Raw genomic sequence first — 12,762 nt, forward strand, 5'->3', positions numbered from 1 at the left:
CATTATTATGCTAAATAAACAAAATGAAATAGCGGTCACGATCAAGCCAAAAGGAAAAAAATGAATATATACAAATGTAATTCATTATTATGCTAAATAAACAAAATGAAATTGTAGTCACAATCAAGCCAAAAGGAAATGAACATACAGCATAAGGACTCCTGCCACGCAAAAAAAATAGGGAAACTTTGCGAAATACAAAGTCAAAACGGAATAATACATTGGAGAAAGTGAAAATTGAAAAGAAACAGGATTCACATCATTCAGGAAGAGATAATCATAGCCGATTCACCTTTTATAAAGGGACATGGTTCTGTGCTAGAGACCAAGTTAGCACTCTGATCATTCATACAACACAAGGGTCATACAGTATAGCTCGAATCCAAAGCAACATAAACAAGCACCACATGATTCCATGGAACACATGATATGCAAGAACTTATACAGAACCCTCAGTTCTACTTTCTGTGTCACCAAGTGCATTCTGCATCCCTTTTATAATTTACAAAGATTGCTACATACGTGTGTACATTCTTTGGCTTGAATTTAGTAGGTCAGTTTGGCAGGATATACTCGAAAATAATTTGTACTGAACTGTGTCATCACAGGAAGAGAGAAATAAGGGGCAACATAAGTATTGATTTTGTATTAAATGGATCAACTAATGTAGCCTAACTAATTCTGTGTCACTAAGGCTTATGGTATGGTACTAAGCAAACCTTTGCAGGTTGTTTCTATCTCCGACAGTGGGGCCAAATGAAGACTACAAGAAGGATCTTCGATACACTCAAGAAGGTGACATTGCCCATTAATGCTTCCAAGCCTGCAAACAAAGATATACAATTAATATTTCGCACAGAAAGGGGAGAAGAGGGGAGCGTATCTGGTATTGGAAGAGTTTAGAAACCAAAATAGCTAATATTTAGCTTGAACATGGCAAGCTGTTTCCTTTCCTGAGACTTCTAAATTTCTTGCAACTTCCACATGGATATCAAAAACCATTTACAGTTCACTGCTTCAATATCGACTTCATGAGTGAAATTGAGGTTCTTATCAACTCCACTCAAATTTATGAATGCCATGACCTGATTATACCAATGCTCCAGCATACTATGGGTACTTTCTCTTCTATAAGGCATATATTGAGTACGTACATGGGAATTAAGAATGTCCTCTATTATAAGTGAGAAATAAATTAAACACTGAAAATAATAAAACATATAAAGAGAACCAAAAGAAAGGATTATTAAACTTGGATACACGCTTTATATACTGAAATGAGTCTGGACACAGTATATGTCCTATATACTGAAACAGAAAGAGTGCTTGGTATAGTCAACTTACTGAAGATTATCTATGAACACCTTTAATCATACGCATAGAGGCATGCAGCCATCCAGTAAACTATCAAGTAAACCATATGCCAGAATGTGTCCAAAAATGATGGTCTTGAGCAACCACTTGCACTGATCTGTTGTACCATTTCGTCCACAATGAAGTCAGTAATGCTGGGAGTGTGTATCATCTGGCTTTGCTTTTATGATACCAGAACAATAAAAGATAGAATTCCTGGAAAGGCTAACCACCAAGTGTGAACTGTACAATAACCAGGAACTGTGTCAGAACAAGCGTAGAAGGATATGTGAAAAACAAGGTTGCAACGAACACCTACCTTTATACCAACGGTCGAAGAGATATTTAGTGTCTATTAAATTCAAAGACAGGTGTAACTGCTAGGGTGTGTGATCTAAAACATTATGAACAAGCCCTGTTCATGAAGTTAGCTGTCTCTATTCTTGTACCTAGAACTCTCAGTCTAGCCACCTGCAGCCTCTTGGGCCCAGCTGACTTATACCCATTGAATTCACCAATAATCTTCACAAGAGCAATTCCCATTCTCAAACTTGTGCAAACACCTCGGATCCTTGATCAGTATCTGACGCCCATATTTCTCTGAAACTAACTTAGCAAAGGTGTGACAATGGTTACACATCCTTGCAGTTTTGATTATCCTTATGCTTCTGAAGCAAGGGGAATCAGAAATGGCAAGAGCTATTGCTAGTTTCTCGCAATGGAATCCCACAACCTCTTCCATTTCTTCTTCGACTTCTAGAGTTCCATTACCAATGTCAGACATAGAGAGTCCCATCTGAATCATCATCAACTTTAATTCAGCTACTAGATGCTCTGAGGCAACATTATCACCAGTTGAGAAGAAATAGACCATATTTCTAATTTCTACTGAACAACTCTCAACCTCATCCAACATCCTTCCCTTGTTGTGTACCGTCACCTTTGGCACATCAAAAGATTTTCCAGCTAGATCCTGCAGATTAGAAAGCACCATTTGGATTCTAGGATCATTGGGTTCAATCACTGACATTTCTGTAGCCGCCAGTTGTGCCAGCCTTACATTTCCATGTATTATCGCTGAGGTTAGTAATGCATCCCACACTGTAAAATTGGGTGTGAGTGGCATCCCATCAATAATTTCATATGCTTCTTGCAGTCTCCCAGACCGTCCAAGAAGCTCCACCATTGCTGCATAATGATCTAAATCTGGACTTACATTATAGACTTTATCCATATTGAGAAATATTTCTCTCCCTTCAGATACCATACCCTCCATACCGTACGCTTTGATAACAGCTGTCAAAGTTGTATGATCTGGCAGGACACCGTGTTGCTTCATTTCAAAGAAGTGATCCAATACTTGAGTTGGAGAACCATGGATCAAATGTGCAATAATGATAGAATTCCATGAAATAATGTTCCTTGAGGAGTGCCTATCAAATACAGAACAGGCAGCTGCAAGATCACCAGATTTTGAATAGGCATTAATAAGTGCATTTGCAATTTTGCCATCCATTTCCAAGTTGTGGTGAAAAATGCAGGCATGGATCTCCCGTACTTTCCAAGCCGCAACCAGATTTGCGAATGCGGGGATGATGCTTAGGATTGTAATGTAGTCCGGCTTCATCCCAGCTGATTGCATCTGCCGAAATATTCTTAAGGCTCTATCAAAATATCCATTATGCACTGAACCAGCAATGAGTATGTTCCAAGAAGCTGTGTCCCTTTTAATTCCATAACCTTCCATGGTCTGGAATAGTTCAAAAGCTCTCTCGTCGTCCCCGTTCCGTATATATCCTGATATCATTGTATTCCAGGTTATCACATTGCGTCGGATCCCATAATCCTCCATCTTGCAAAAGAGTTCATACGCTTTGCCACAGTATCCCGCTTGTGCATACCCTGCAACCATTGAATTCCAGGAGAAGATATCCTTCTCCGGTATCTCGTTGAATATTCTAGATGCTGCTACTATTTCTCCACATTTAGCATACATGTCAACCAAGGAGTTCCCCGAGAGCACGTTGTTTACACTCCCAATCTTAATAGCATAGCAATGGAGCTCACTTCCCTGGCCTAATAGCTTCAAACTCGCACAAGCTGATATAGCACATGCAATTGTCATGCCATTTGGTTCCACTCCAGCAAGACGCATCCGTATAAAACAGTGCAGTGCCTCATCCCCTCTATCGCTATGAACGAAACCTGACACAAGGCTAGTCCATGTAACAACGTCCGGTTCTACCCCAGACTCTTCCATCTGTTCCAGCAGTTCCACAGCCACATCCAGATCCCCAGACCTAGCATAGCTGGAAATCAATGTATTCCATGTGACAACCCCCGGCTCTGTGCCTTGATGCCTCATATCCTCGAGAAGCCTTCGGGCTTCCTCCCACTCGCAAGAGCGGCAACACCCAAAAATCATGGAGTTCCATGTGCCCAGGTCCCGGCGCCTCATCTTCTCAAACACCCCACGTGCACGTCCCAGTTCTCCACATTTGACATACATCACCAGCACTGAGTTCCCGACAGGTGCATCCTTCACACTCCCCATAAACCCTCTCCGGATAGCCATGGAATGCAGTGCGCTCCCAAGCTCCAGGTCCTCGGCGTAAGCACACGCCTGCAAAATCCGAGTGATCAAGAACCTGTCAGGGAGCACCCCTTCCCTGACCATGCTCACCGAAAGCGCAAGGACCTCGTCGAACATGCCCCTGGTGGCGTACGCACCGATCATGGCCGACCAGGTGAGCAGGTCCCTGTGGCTCATTCCGTCGAACACTGTGCGAGCGTCGCCCAGACGCCCCGCGGAGGAATGAAACGAAATGAGCTTGGTCTCCGAGACAAACCGGGGCTCCCTGCGAGCGGAAGAGCTGGGTTGGTGGGCCCTTGGCTCTTGGAAGGGCCGGGCGCGGTGGGGGACATGGGCGCTCCCCGTTTCTTGAAGCGAAAGTGTGAAGGGCGGAGCTTGGGCGAGTGCCATGATGGGTTCTTGGTGGCGGCCATGGCGGGGCCGAGAGGGCAGCTGCGGTGGGAGGTTGTGAGATTTGAGGAGGGAAGGGAAGGGAGGGAGGACGAGCTCCATGGGAAGGAGAAGGAGAGGTTCCTGGCAAGCTTTGTTTGGGTTTTGCATGTTATCCTCTCGGCTCTTGTGTCTTTTTCCTCTTCTCCGCTTTTTTTTTTCTGCACGTAACCCGCATAATATCTTTGGCCGCCATTTTTACACCTACGCGGTTCTTCTATTTGGCAAAAGTCTGAAACAAACCTTAAGTTTGTAGGCCATGTCTTAATCGAACTCTCACCTTTAAATCCCAGATATACGAACCCTCATCTCCTAAATCCCGGTGTTCTTGAACCTTTTCTAGGGAAGCCCTCTTTCCGCGTTGGGTTTACATGACGTGGCTGGGATTAGGAGGAAAGTTGTGGAATATGACGCCATGGTAGGCTGCTCTAGCGTGCTCTAGCGCAGTTAACGGACATGGTTGTTCCGGCCCATAACCACGACGCGAATTTCAATTTTTTTTTTTGCTTCCTACTCCCTCCGTTCACAAATAAATGTACGTGCGGGGTTTTTCAAGATACATTATGAAGTGAAGTAAAAAATGCATTGGGAAGGTGCATCTCCCCTCTTTAATTAGTTCACCTCCAATGAGCTAAGTGCTTGTAGAAAACAAGAAGAACGTATGCTCAATATTATTAGGTTTAATTTTCATGCGACGAGAGAGAAGCAATTAAAGTGCATTGGGAAGATAGAAGTACACTCTTTTGTGGACAAAGTTTAGAGCTAGATGTCCACTTATTTGTGGACGGAGGGAGTACCTTCCGCCTAGACGCAATAGAGATGGCGGCAGCGGGAAGACGATCAAGGAGGTCAGGAGGACCACGTCTTTGCCAACGCCAAACCTCCATAGCTCCATCATCGAAGTCTCTAGGAGGTTCCGCAAGTACTCTATGTATCCGAGTCATAGCGGCGGCGACCCGCAACTCGCCGGCAACGGAGACGTTTACAATTGAAGAGAGGACGCAGGTCACCATTAGAGCATCTCCACCGACGCACCCCAAATAGGCGTCGGCATGTCCGCTAGCACTACCGTATGGGGGGCGTCAGCACAACATCCTTCATTTGGGGATGCAGTTCCCACACCAACGCCCCCCATACGGCAGCCCACAAAATCATATATAAAAAACATTTTAAAAACCCGAAATTCATACAAATTTAGACAAGTTTTACGCAAAAGTGACTCAAATTTGAACTAAAAACATTTTAAAAATAAACTAGCGGCGCCCCCGGAAGGCGCTGAAGTCGAGGTTATCCGCGTCGTCACCGTCGCCGCCGCCATCCTCGTCCGAGAAGTTGAAGGACCAGTCGTCATCCTCCTCCTCCTTTGGTGGTAGCGGCGCAGAAGGACCGACGAGGTCGATGAAGTTCTCATCGTGGTCCATGGCGGCCCACACCGTCGCCTGTCGCGGCTCAAGTGTGATGTGGCGGTAGTCCTCGTCGACGGAGCTGCCGACGATGAGGTGCTGCACCGGGAAGTCCTCCGGGTCGTCGCCGCCACGGAAGACCGCCTGCGCCTCCGCCTTCATCTCCCACCATTTCTTCTTCGCTGGTGGAGGCGGTGGCAAGTCCATAGTGCCCTCCTCCTTAGGGCGGCGGTGTTGAAGCGTCCTTAGCGTCCTCCGAGCCGAAGCCGAAGCGGTGCACCGCGCGCCGTCGTGGATGATGACGCCGCCCGAAGGAAGAGCGTGTGTGGCCGAGCTCATGCGGCCACCGGCAGTCAACGAGTCGCCTCCTGCCACTGCCAAGGTGGACCCACTAGCGCGTCGTTCTTAATGCGACCCGTCGCCTCCTGCCACTGCCAAGGCAGACCCACTAGCGAAAATCGGCGTGGCGCTTGGCGCCGACGCTCCAGATTCACGCCCTTTGCAAGGGACCGGCACGAGATTGTCGGCGCTTCTATTCGGCTTGAAACCGCGCCGGCACTTTTTATGAGCCTAAAAACCGCGTCGGCCCCAAATAGCTATCAGGGCCACCGGTGGAGATACTCTTAGGCATCTCATCTTGTCATGTATAGTATAGTTTTTCATCATCTCCCACATTGCTAGATTGTAGGATGTGCAGATTCGTAAAAGTGGGATTTGTTGGGAGTTTTATGCACCTAGAAGATTGGTGTTAATTTTGTTCTTTTTGGTAGTTAGAATTTAGAAATCCATTTTGGAATGAGACTCTCATTTTATTTCTCGTTTTTAATGTAGGTGGTTCTTGTGCGAAGGAAATCATGGATCCCTGTGATAGTTGGAATGTGTGTTTTCACTTTGACGATGAGTTCGTCTGAATTGGTCACGACCCATATATGAGAGCAAAGGATAAGTGAACTGGCCCGGTCCACCTGTTAGTACAGCTGTCCTCCTAATCCCAGCCACCTAATGTAAACCGAACACACAAACGAAATTTTCTCGGTAAAGGATCAGGAACACCAGGATTTGGGAGATGAGGGTTCGAATATCAGGGATTTAAAGGTGAGGGTTCTTTTCAGCAGTGGCCTACGAACTCAAGGTTCGTTTCAGACTTTTGCCTTCTTCTATTATAGTTAAAAAACTTAGTCCAAACCAACACCATCTTTATATAACTATAAAACACCAAAGTATCAAATATGCGATTTAAACGCATCTTTATATAATTATAAAACACTGTCCTCCTAATCATTTCAACCATAAACTGATTCTCATCATTGCAGCGTTGAAACGACATACAATGGTGAAAATACCGAGGCCTAGTGGTGGAGGTAGCAATGGCTCACCCAACAATTAAAGTTTGAATTTGGTCAGGAGCTAATTTCTGAAATTCTCACTAAAAATCCTTTTAAATATGGTTATCAATTAACTAATAAATATAACTTAAGTATTAACTTCAGTTTGTAGACTTGTTGGTGTTTCATTTCAATTTTTTACTAGCTTCTAATGTTTCATGTGGACTTAATGTGTGTAAGTATTTTTTTTAGATTAATGTGTGTAAGTATTAATACAATACTAGTACTTGTTTCGTGTTAACTTCAGTTTAGGATTGTTAATTTCGGTTCATACTTTTTGTACCCTCTGAGTTTTGTCGTAAATATACTTCTTTGTACACTTGTCATGTACGATGTAATCCCTTCAGGTTCACCACTACCTGCACTATACTAGTTCATCGATTGCCTTCATCCATTAGCACCCCGAAGAACTGGAGTCACATCCTTGCACCTGTTTTAATTACACTCCGCAGGAAATGATAGTTACCAACCAAAACAATCAGTTACGTCCATCTGACCAGATATCAAGTGCCGGCACTGCTACATCAGCAACCTATAAATTTCCATATGTGGTATATGATAGGAAAACAAATGTCTAGCAAACAATATAAGTACATTCACCATCGACCATTATACATGCGGAAACAGCAACAAGCAACTAAAAAACTCTGGATATAATTATAAACTTCAGTTAAGGTTCTGTTTGTGACTCACTGAGAACAGAAATAAAACAAGCAAGACGAAGCCATGTATGAATTCCAGGGGGTCTTCTCCCTTCCAAGGAACATCAATGAAGAGAAAGGGCATTCATGTTGCATATGGATGTTGGGCTCATCGGTTACCACCACCATTGCGGGCACCATATCCTCCTCTGCCTCGTCGCTGCTGCTGAACCCGTCGCTGCTGGTTAAATTGATGGCCATGGGTAGCACTTGATTGCTGAGGTGGCATGATCCTCATCCGCTGCTGCTTCATCTGTGCAAAGAGTGCATCCATTGTCCTTGGCTGCTCGTTCTGCATCTCCTTGCCCTACAAATAGATTTAAACACATAAATAACTTATATATATGCTACAGAGCTAATAGGTGAACAAAAAAAACAATATAATATAAAATATTTAGGTAGGTTTTCATGTATCATGCAACTTGGCAACAATGAACCCAGGAAAATACTTTGCTAATGCATGTTTCCATGTTTGTTTCTGGGGAAGTATTGCAAAAAAACATGAAAAACTATAGTGAATACTCATAAAAAATAGGACACTGAATATCAGAAACAAAATACTCCCTCTGGCCTTAAAAAAAAGCTGCTCAGCTTTTTCTAGATACAGATGTGTCTATAACTAAAATATGTATATGTACGTCCGTATCTAGATAAAGTTGAGCAGCTTTTTTGGGGACAGAGGGAGCATATTCAGATGACAGCAGAAATGGCACACTGGTACGATATGCCTTATGCAACTCCGTCACCATCAGTGACCACATTTCTAGCAGTCATATGTATAAACCTCATGCACGGTGAGACGAACCTTTGGGGTTTGATATCTAGTAAGTACTTAACTTTCTCTCAATAATTAAAATATGTACATGTACGTCCGTATCTAGATAAAGTTGAGCAGCTTTTTTAGGGATGGAGTGAGTAGATGACAGCAGAAATGGCACACTGGTACGATATGCCTTATGCAACTCCGTCACCATCAGTGACTACATTTCTAGCAGGCATATGTACAAACCTCATGCACGCTGAGACGAACCTTTGGGGTTTGATATCTAGCAAGTACTTAACCTTCTCTCAATACACGTGGAATATAAAATACATCTAACACCAAGCGATACTGATAATAGTGGCTTGCTGATCGAAACCAGCATGGTCTATTCAGAAACTCTATTTTGAACATGACTAGAATCCTGGTATCAAAAGTATCTTTTAAAATAACATTTTCTCTTAGCACACTGTATCTTGCAGCATGAAACAATATAGATGGTTGACACACTGAATACCTAGACAAACAGAATGCTACATTAGCTACTAGCTAAGCTACAAACAGTGCTCCCAAACAAGATGGAATTCATATAAGGTACAATAACTCAAGCCGGTGAACTTAATTGATAAACAAGGTTGACATATTAGTAGATATACTAACAACAAAACTAAAAAGTTTATCCTCAAATACAATAAAAAACAATGATCGGTGTTTCTATTGGTACTCTACTTAAATTTCAAATCAACTTGTACCTTGCTGTTCTGATCACTTACAGGCCTCCTCTGTATTGAGGTAGATGGGGCACTGCATCCAGAAGAAAGCATTAGTGACTCACATGTGCAGGAGTTACCCAAAGTACAAACAATAATGTGCGACAGAGGACCAAAAGGCAGATTGCTTTAACAGTCTGTTCTTCATGGTAAAATAAAGCACGCTTACCATACCCCTTCAAACTAAGAATTTTTTTAAATTTTTAAATTAGGTGCACATACCATGTCTTTGAACAAATTCAAACACAAACAGTAAAGTGATGACTACATCTGACCAAACACTGCATATGTAATAAATCCTCTTCATCCATAAGGCCCTCAACATCTCATGCTGTTACATCCACCAGATTTGAATGCGGATGATCCAGCAATTTTCCAATTGACACAATTACTGCTTGGTTGAACCGATAAGCTCATAATTTTAACAAGGGATCGTGAATACTGATTCCACCAGTTGACCCTGCGATGGTAGCCACACCATACAGCACAGAATACTGGGATTGATTCTTAACAAGAGAAGTCACGAGATACCATGATATTCTATGGCCCAGTTGTTGGAAACATCGTTGCTGATAACCAGTAAACCAAGGGAAAATATAGAGCACTTGCTGATAGAAATCCAAGGTAAGGATGCTCGAAACAATGCACCACTATTGGTACAACCAACTAAGCACGTGACAACAGCAGCAGAAAATTTCCTGAGATGCAGTATACCACAAGTTTGCCTGTGACCACACTAACCTACATTCACAATGTTTTCATGAAAACAAATAAATATCATCTGCACCATAGCTAGTGGTCAAAACCACTTTGACTCTGGGATCCACAACTCATGCACAGAATCTGGGGTGTCCAGTGGGCAGTGTGGTCTAGAATTTATCATATCCAGTTCCTACCAAGAAGTCAACATATATGAGAGCAAGGTACGCATCCCAAACAACTAGCGTTGACCTCCCAAAATAGCAACTCTCCAAATGCTTAAGTTACATCATTAACTGTCTTATTGTGTCAGGCAACACTAGATGTATATCCAAGGTGCTCCAGCAGCTTCACAAAATTTGATAATCACAACCAGAATAAAAGTGATCTGTAGCTTTGTGGAGTTTAAGGCCCATATATAACCATGCAATTCACTATGATCAGCTTGGTTTACTGCAACTCCTAATCTTCATGTGTTTCATGCAGTTGAACCAAAAAGTAGGCCTTGTGCCACAATACAACAAACTTGGTTGATGTTTAGACTTCCATATGAACCAAATTGAACATTGATAGCAGCAAAATTAAGGCGGGTTCGATGAAAACAACAGCAGCATAACCATTCTCAGCCAATCGATTCAAAGGTGCTTGAGTCAAAGTATTTAATGGATCCTTGAATGCAGTAAACCTTCTCATGAACAATAACTAAGAACCATCTTTACCTGTTCATAATTTGCTTTGTTCAGATAGATAATCAGAGTGACTATACAAGGAAAAAGAAAAAACAGTAGTGATTGGTTTATACCTTTGCTTGTTCCATCTGTCAGCCCTGCCACGTACTGGCATTGCGGCAGCCTTCTTTGCAGCCTGCTTTGTGATCTGGAACTGATTTCCGTCGAGGTTCGACCTCCTTTGTGCAAGAACACCCTAAGAAACGAAATCAGATTAGAAACCCAAACACAAGGCAATCTACGAAGCAGTGACTAAGAGGCATACTTGTCTAATAGATGATCTAGACTCGATAAACCGCTGAACCTTGGCATTCCCTTGATTACCGTTACCATTCTGGAAAGGGCGCTTTTTAATCTGTAGTAATTAAAGGTGTAAGGTAAGTATCAAAACTTGGCAGTGCTTTAATAACTAATGTAAGGAAGCAGGGGCGCTTCGAGAAATCAAATTAGAATGCCTACCGGCTGCCTAGGGGCTTTCTTGCCTGCAGGATTTTTCTTCTTTGACATCTTAATGATATCCTCTGCATAAAACGGAATAACAGACCATGAGCTTAAACTAACTCTAGATATGAACTAGAGTCACAGAACAAAACAAAGAAAAGAAGCTTACCCAGAGTCATGTCCATCTTTTTCTCAGTAAAAGCAATAGCTTCAGCGTTGAGTGGCACTGATTCCATATCTGAAAGGAGCCAAATTGCAGAAAATTAGTGGAAGACACAATCGATCGATCCCAAAATGTTTTCATGCCAATCTGCGGAGGACGAAACTAAGTGAGGCGTACGAACGACACAGCAGACGTATCCAACACAAACGTCCGTAGCCTAAGAGCAGTTGCTAACGAGACACGAGAACGCGCTGATCCACCAATCTGAGATAGGGACCCCGTTGCCCTAGAATTGGTTGTGCGAAATGCCTAGGCCTAGCGTCCGCCGCAGGCAGGGGCGGCTGTGCCGGGTGAGAATCGGCACACCCAGGATTTGTAGAGGCTTATTGACTAGTTTGGATTTGAGAAGTCGCTGTAGGAGTAGGACTAAGGGCTCGTACCTCGGAAACCAGCGTCCAAGAGTGCGTACGGGGTGGAGACAGCACGGGCCGGGTGGAGCGATGAGGTATGGCGGGAGCGACGAGGGAGACGGCGCGCGGTAGAGGCGTCGTCGGCGACGGTAAAGTACGGCGGCGGCGGATTGGAGGCCGTGAGCAGGAGATAGGTCAGGAGGGGAAGAAGAGGAGGAGGGAGGTAGGGGATGGGTCCGGTTCGGATCCCCCAACCAGAGGGGGGAGTTTGGAACCGACTCCACGCGGTGAAGTTGTGCAAATCATCCTAACCTTTCCTTTCCTCCAAAGGCCCAGATTAGCCCACCTAGCAAGCACACACGGATTGTTAGCATAAAACCACCACTTTCGCACCTAAATCTTTATTTTCGTACCAGTTTATGTTGCGAAAAATAAAACCTACCAGATTTTAATGAGGTTTTCTCAAATAGTACTAAACTATCTCTCAACGCGAGTTGACACGATTTCTGCCAAGCGTGGCGCAACTGTTTGACGGCTGCCGTTAACGGGCGTTGACGGCGCATGGGTCCCACCCACTTGTCGACGCACGTGTCGTTACAAACGGGTGATACGGTTTCAGTCATCCCCCCCCCGAGCATGTTAGTCCCCACCCACCTCGCTTTTCTGTCCAGCCCCGGCGATGGCGGCGGCGCGGAGAGAGGCGGCGCATCTCCGAAGATCGGCGCCGGAGTTCCAAATCTCTCCGCCGTGGGCGGTGTGAACTACAGCAACCTCACAGATTCAGAGCCGTCATTGGAGGCGATGCCATCGTTGGAGGCGAGGGCTCTTTCAGCGTTTGCTCAGGCGGTGATCTCGACGCCGGCGAAGAGCAGCCACCGATGGGCTACCTCATTGGGAGGTGTCGAGTAAGTTTCCTTTTTTATCTGA

General features: G+C 44.1%; 2 protein-coding genes across 2 annotated transcripts; both read right to left on the reverse strand.

The window, feature by feature from the left end:
• Positions 1-280: 280 nt before the first annotated feature.
• On the reverse strand, positions 281-4,479 carry LOC124684472 (pentatricopeptide repeat-containing protein At1g19720-like). Its single transcript, XM_047218780.1, has 3 exons — positions 1,673-4,479; positions 1,345-1,596; positions 281-823 (listed from the first exon to the last, which is right to left on the reverse strand). Exon 1 carries the CDS (start codon positions 4,436-4,438, stop codon positions 1,865-1,867), a length of 2,574 nt encoding a protein of 857 aa, XP_047074736.1. The 5' UTR covers positions 4,439-4,479; the 3' UTR covers positions 281-823; positions 1,345-1,596; positions 1,673-1,864.
• Positions 4,480-7,719: 3,240 nt separating this feature from the next.
• LOC124684482 lies at positions 7,720-12,074 on the reverse strand. Its single transcript, XM_047218787.1, has 7 exons — positions 11,866-12,074; positions 11,432-11,500; positions 11,281-11,342; positions 11,087-11,176; positions 10,896-11,017; positions 9,377-9,428; positions 7,720-8,171 (listed from the first exon to the last, which is right to left on the reverse strand). Exons 2-7 carry the CDS (start codon positions 11,496-11,498, stop codon positions 7,974-7,976), a joined length of 591 nt encoding a protein of 196 aa, XP_047074743.1. The 5' UTR covers positions 11,499-11,500; positions 11,866-12,074; the 3' UTR covers positions 7,720-7,973.
• Positions 12,075-12,762: the final 688 nt, after the last annotated feature.

This window comes from Lolium rigidum, chromosome 1 (genome assembly GCF_022539505.1).
Source record: "Lolium rigidum isolate FL_2022 chromosome 1, APGP_CSIRO_Lrig_0.1, whole genome shotgun sequence".
Lineage (NCBI taxonomy): Eukaryota > Viridiplantae > Streptophyta > Magnoliopsida > Poales > Poaceae > Lolium > Lolium rigidum.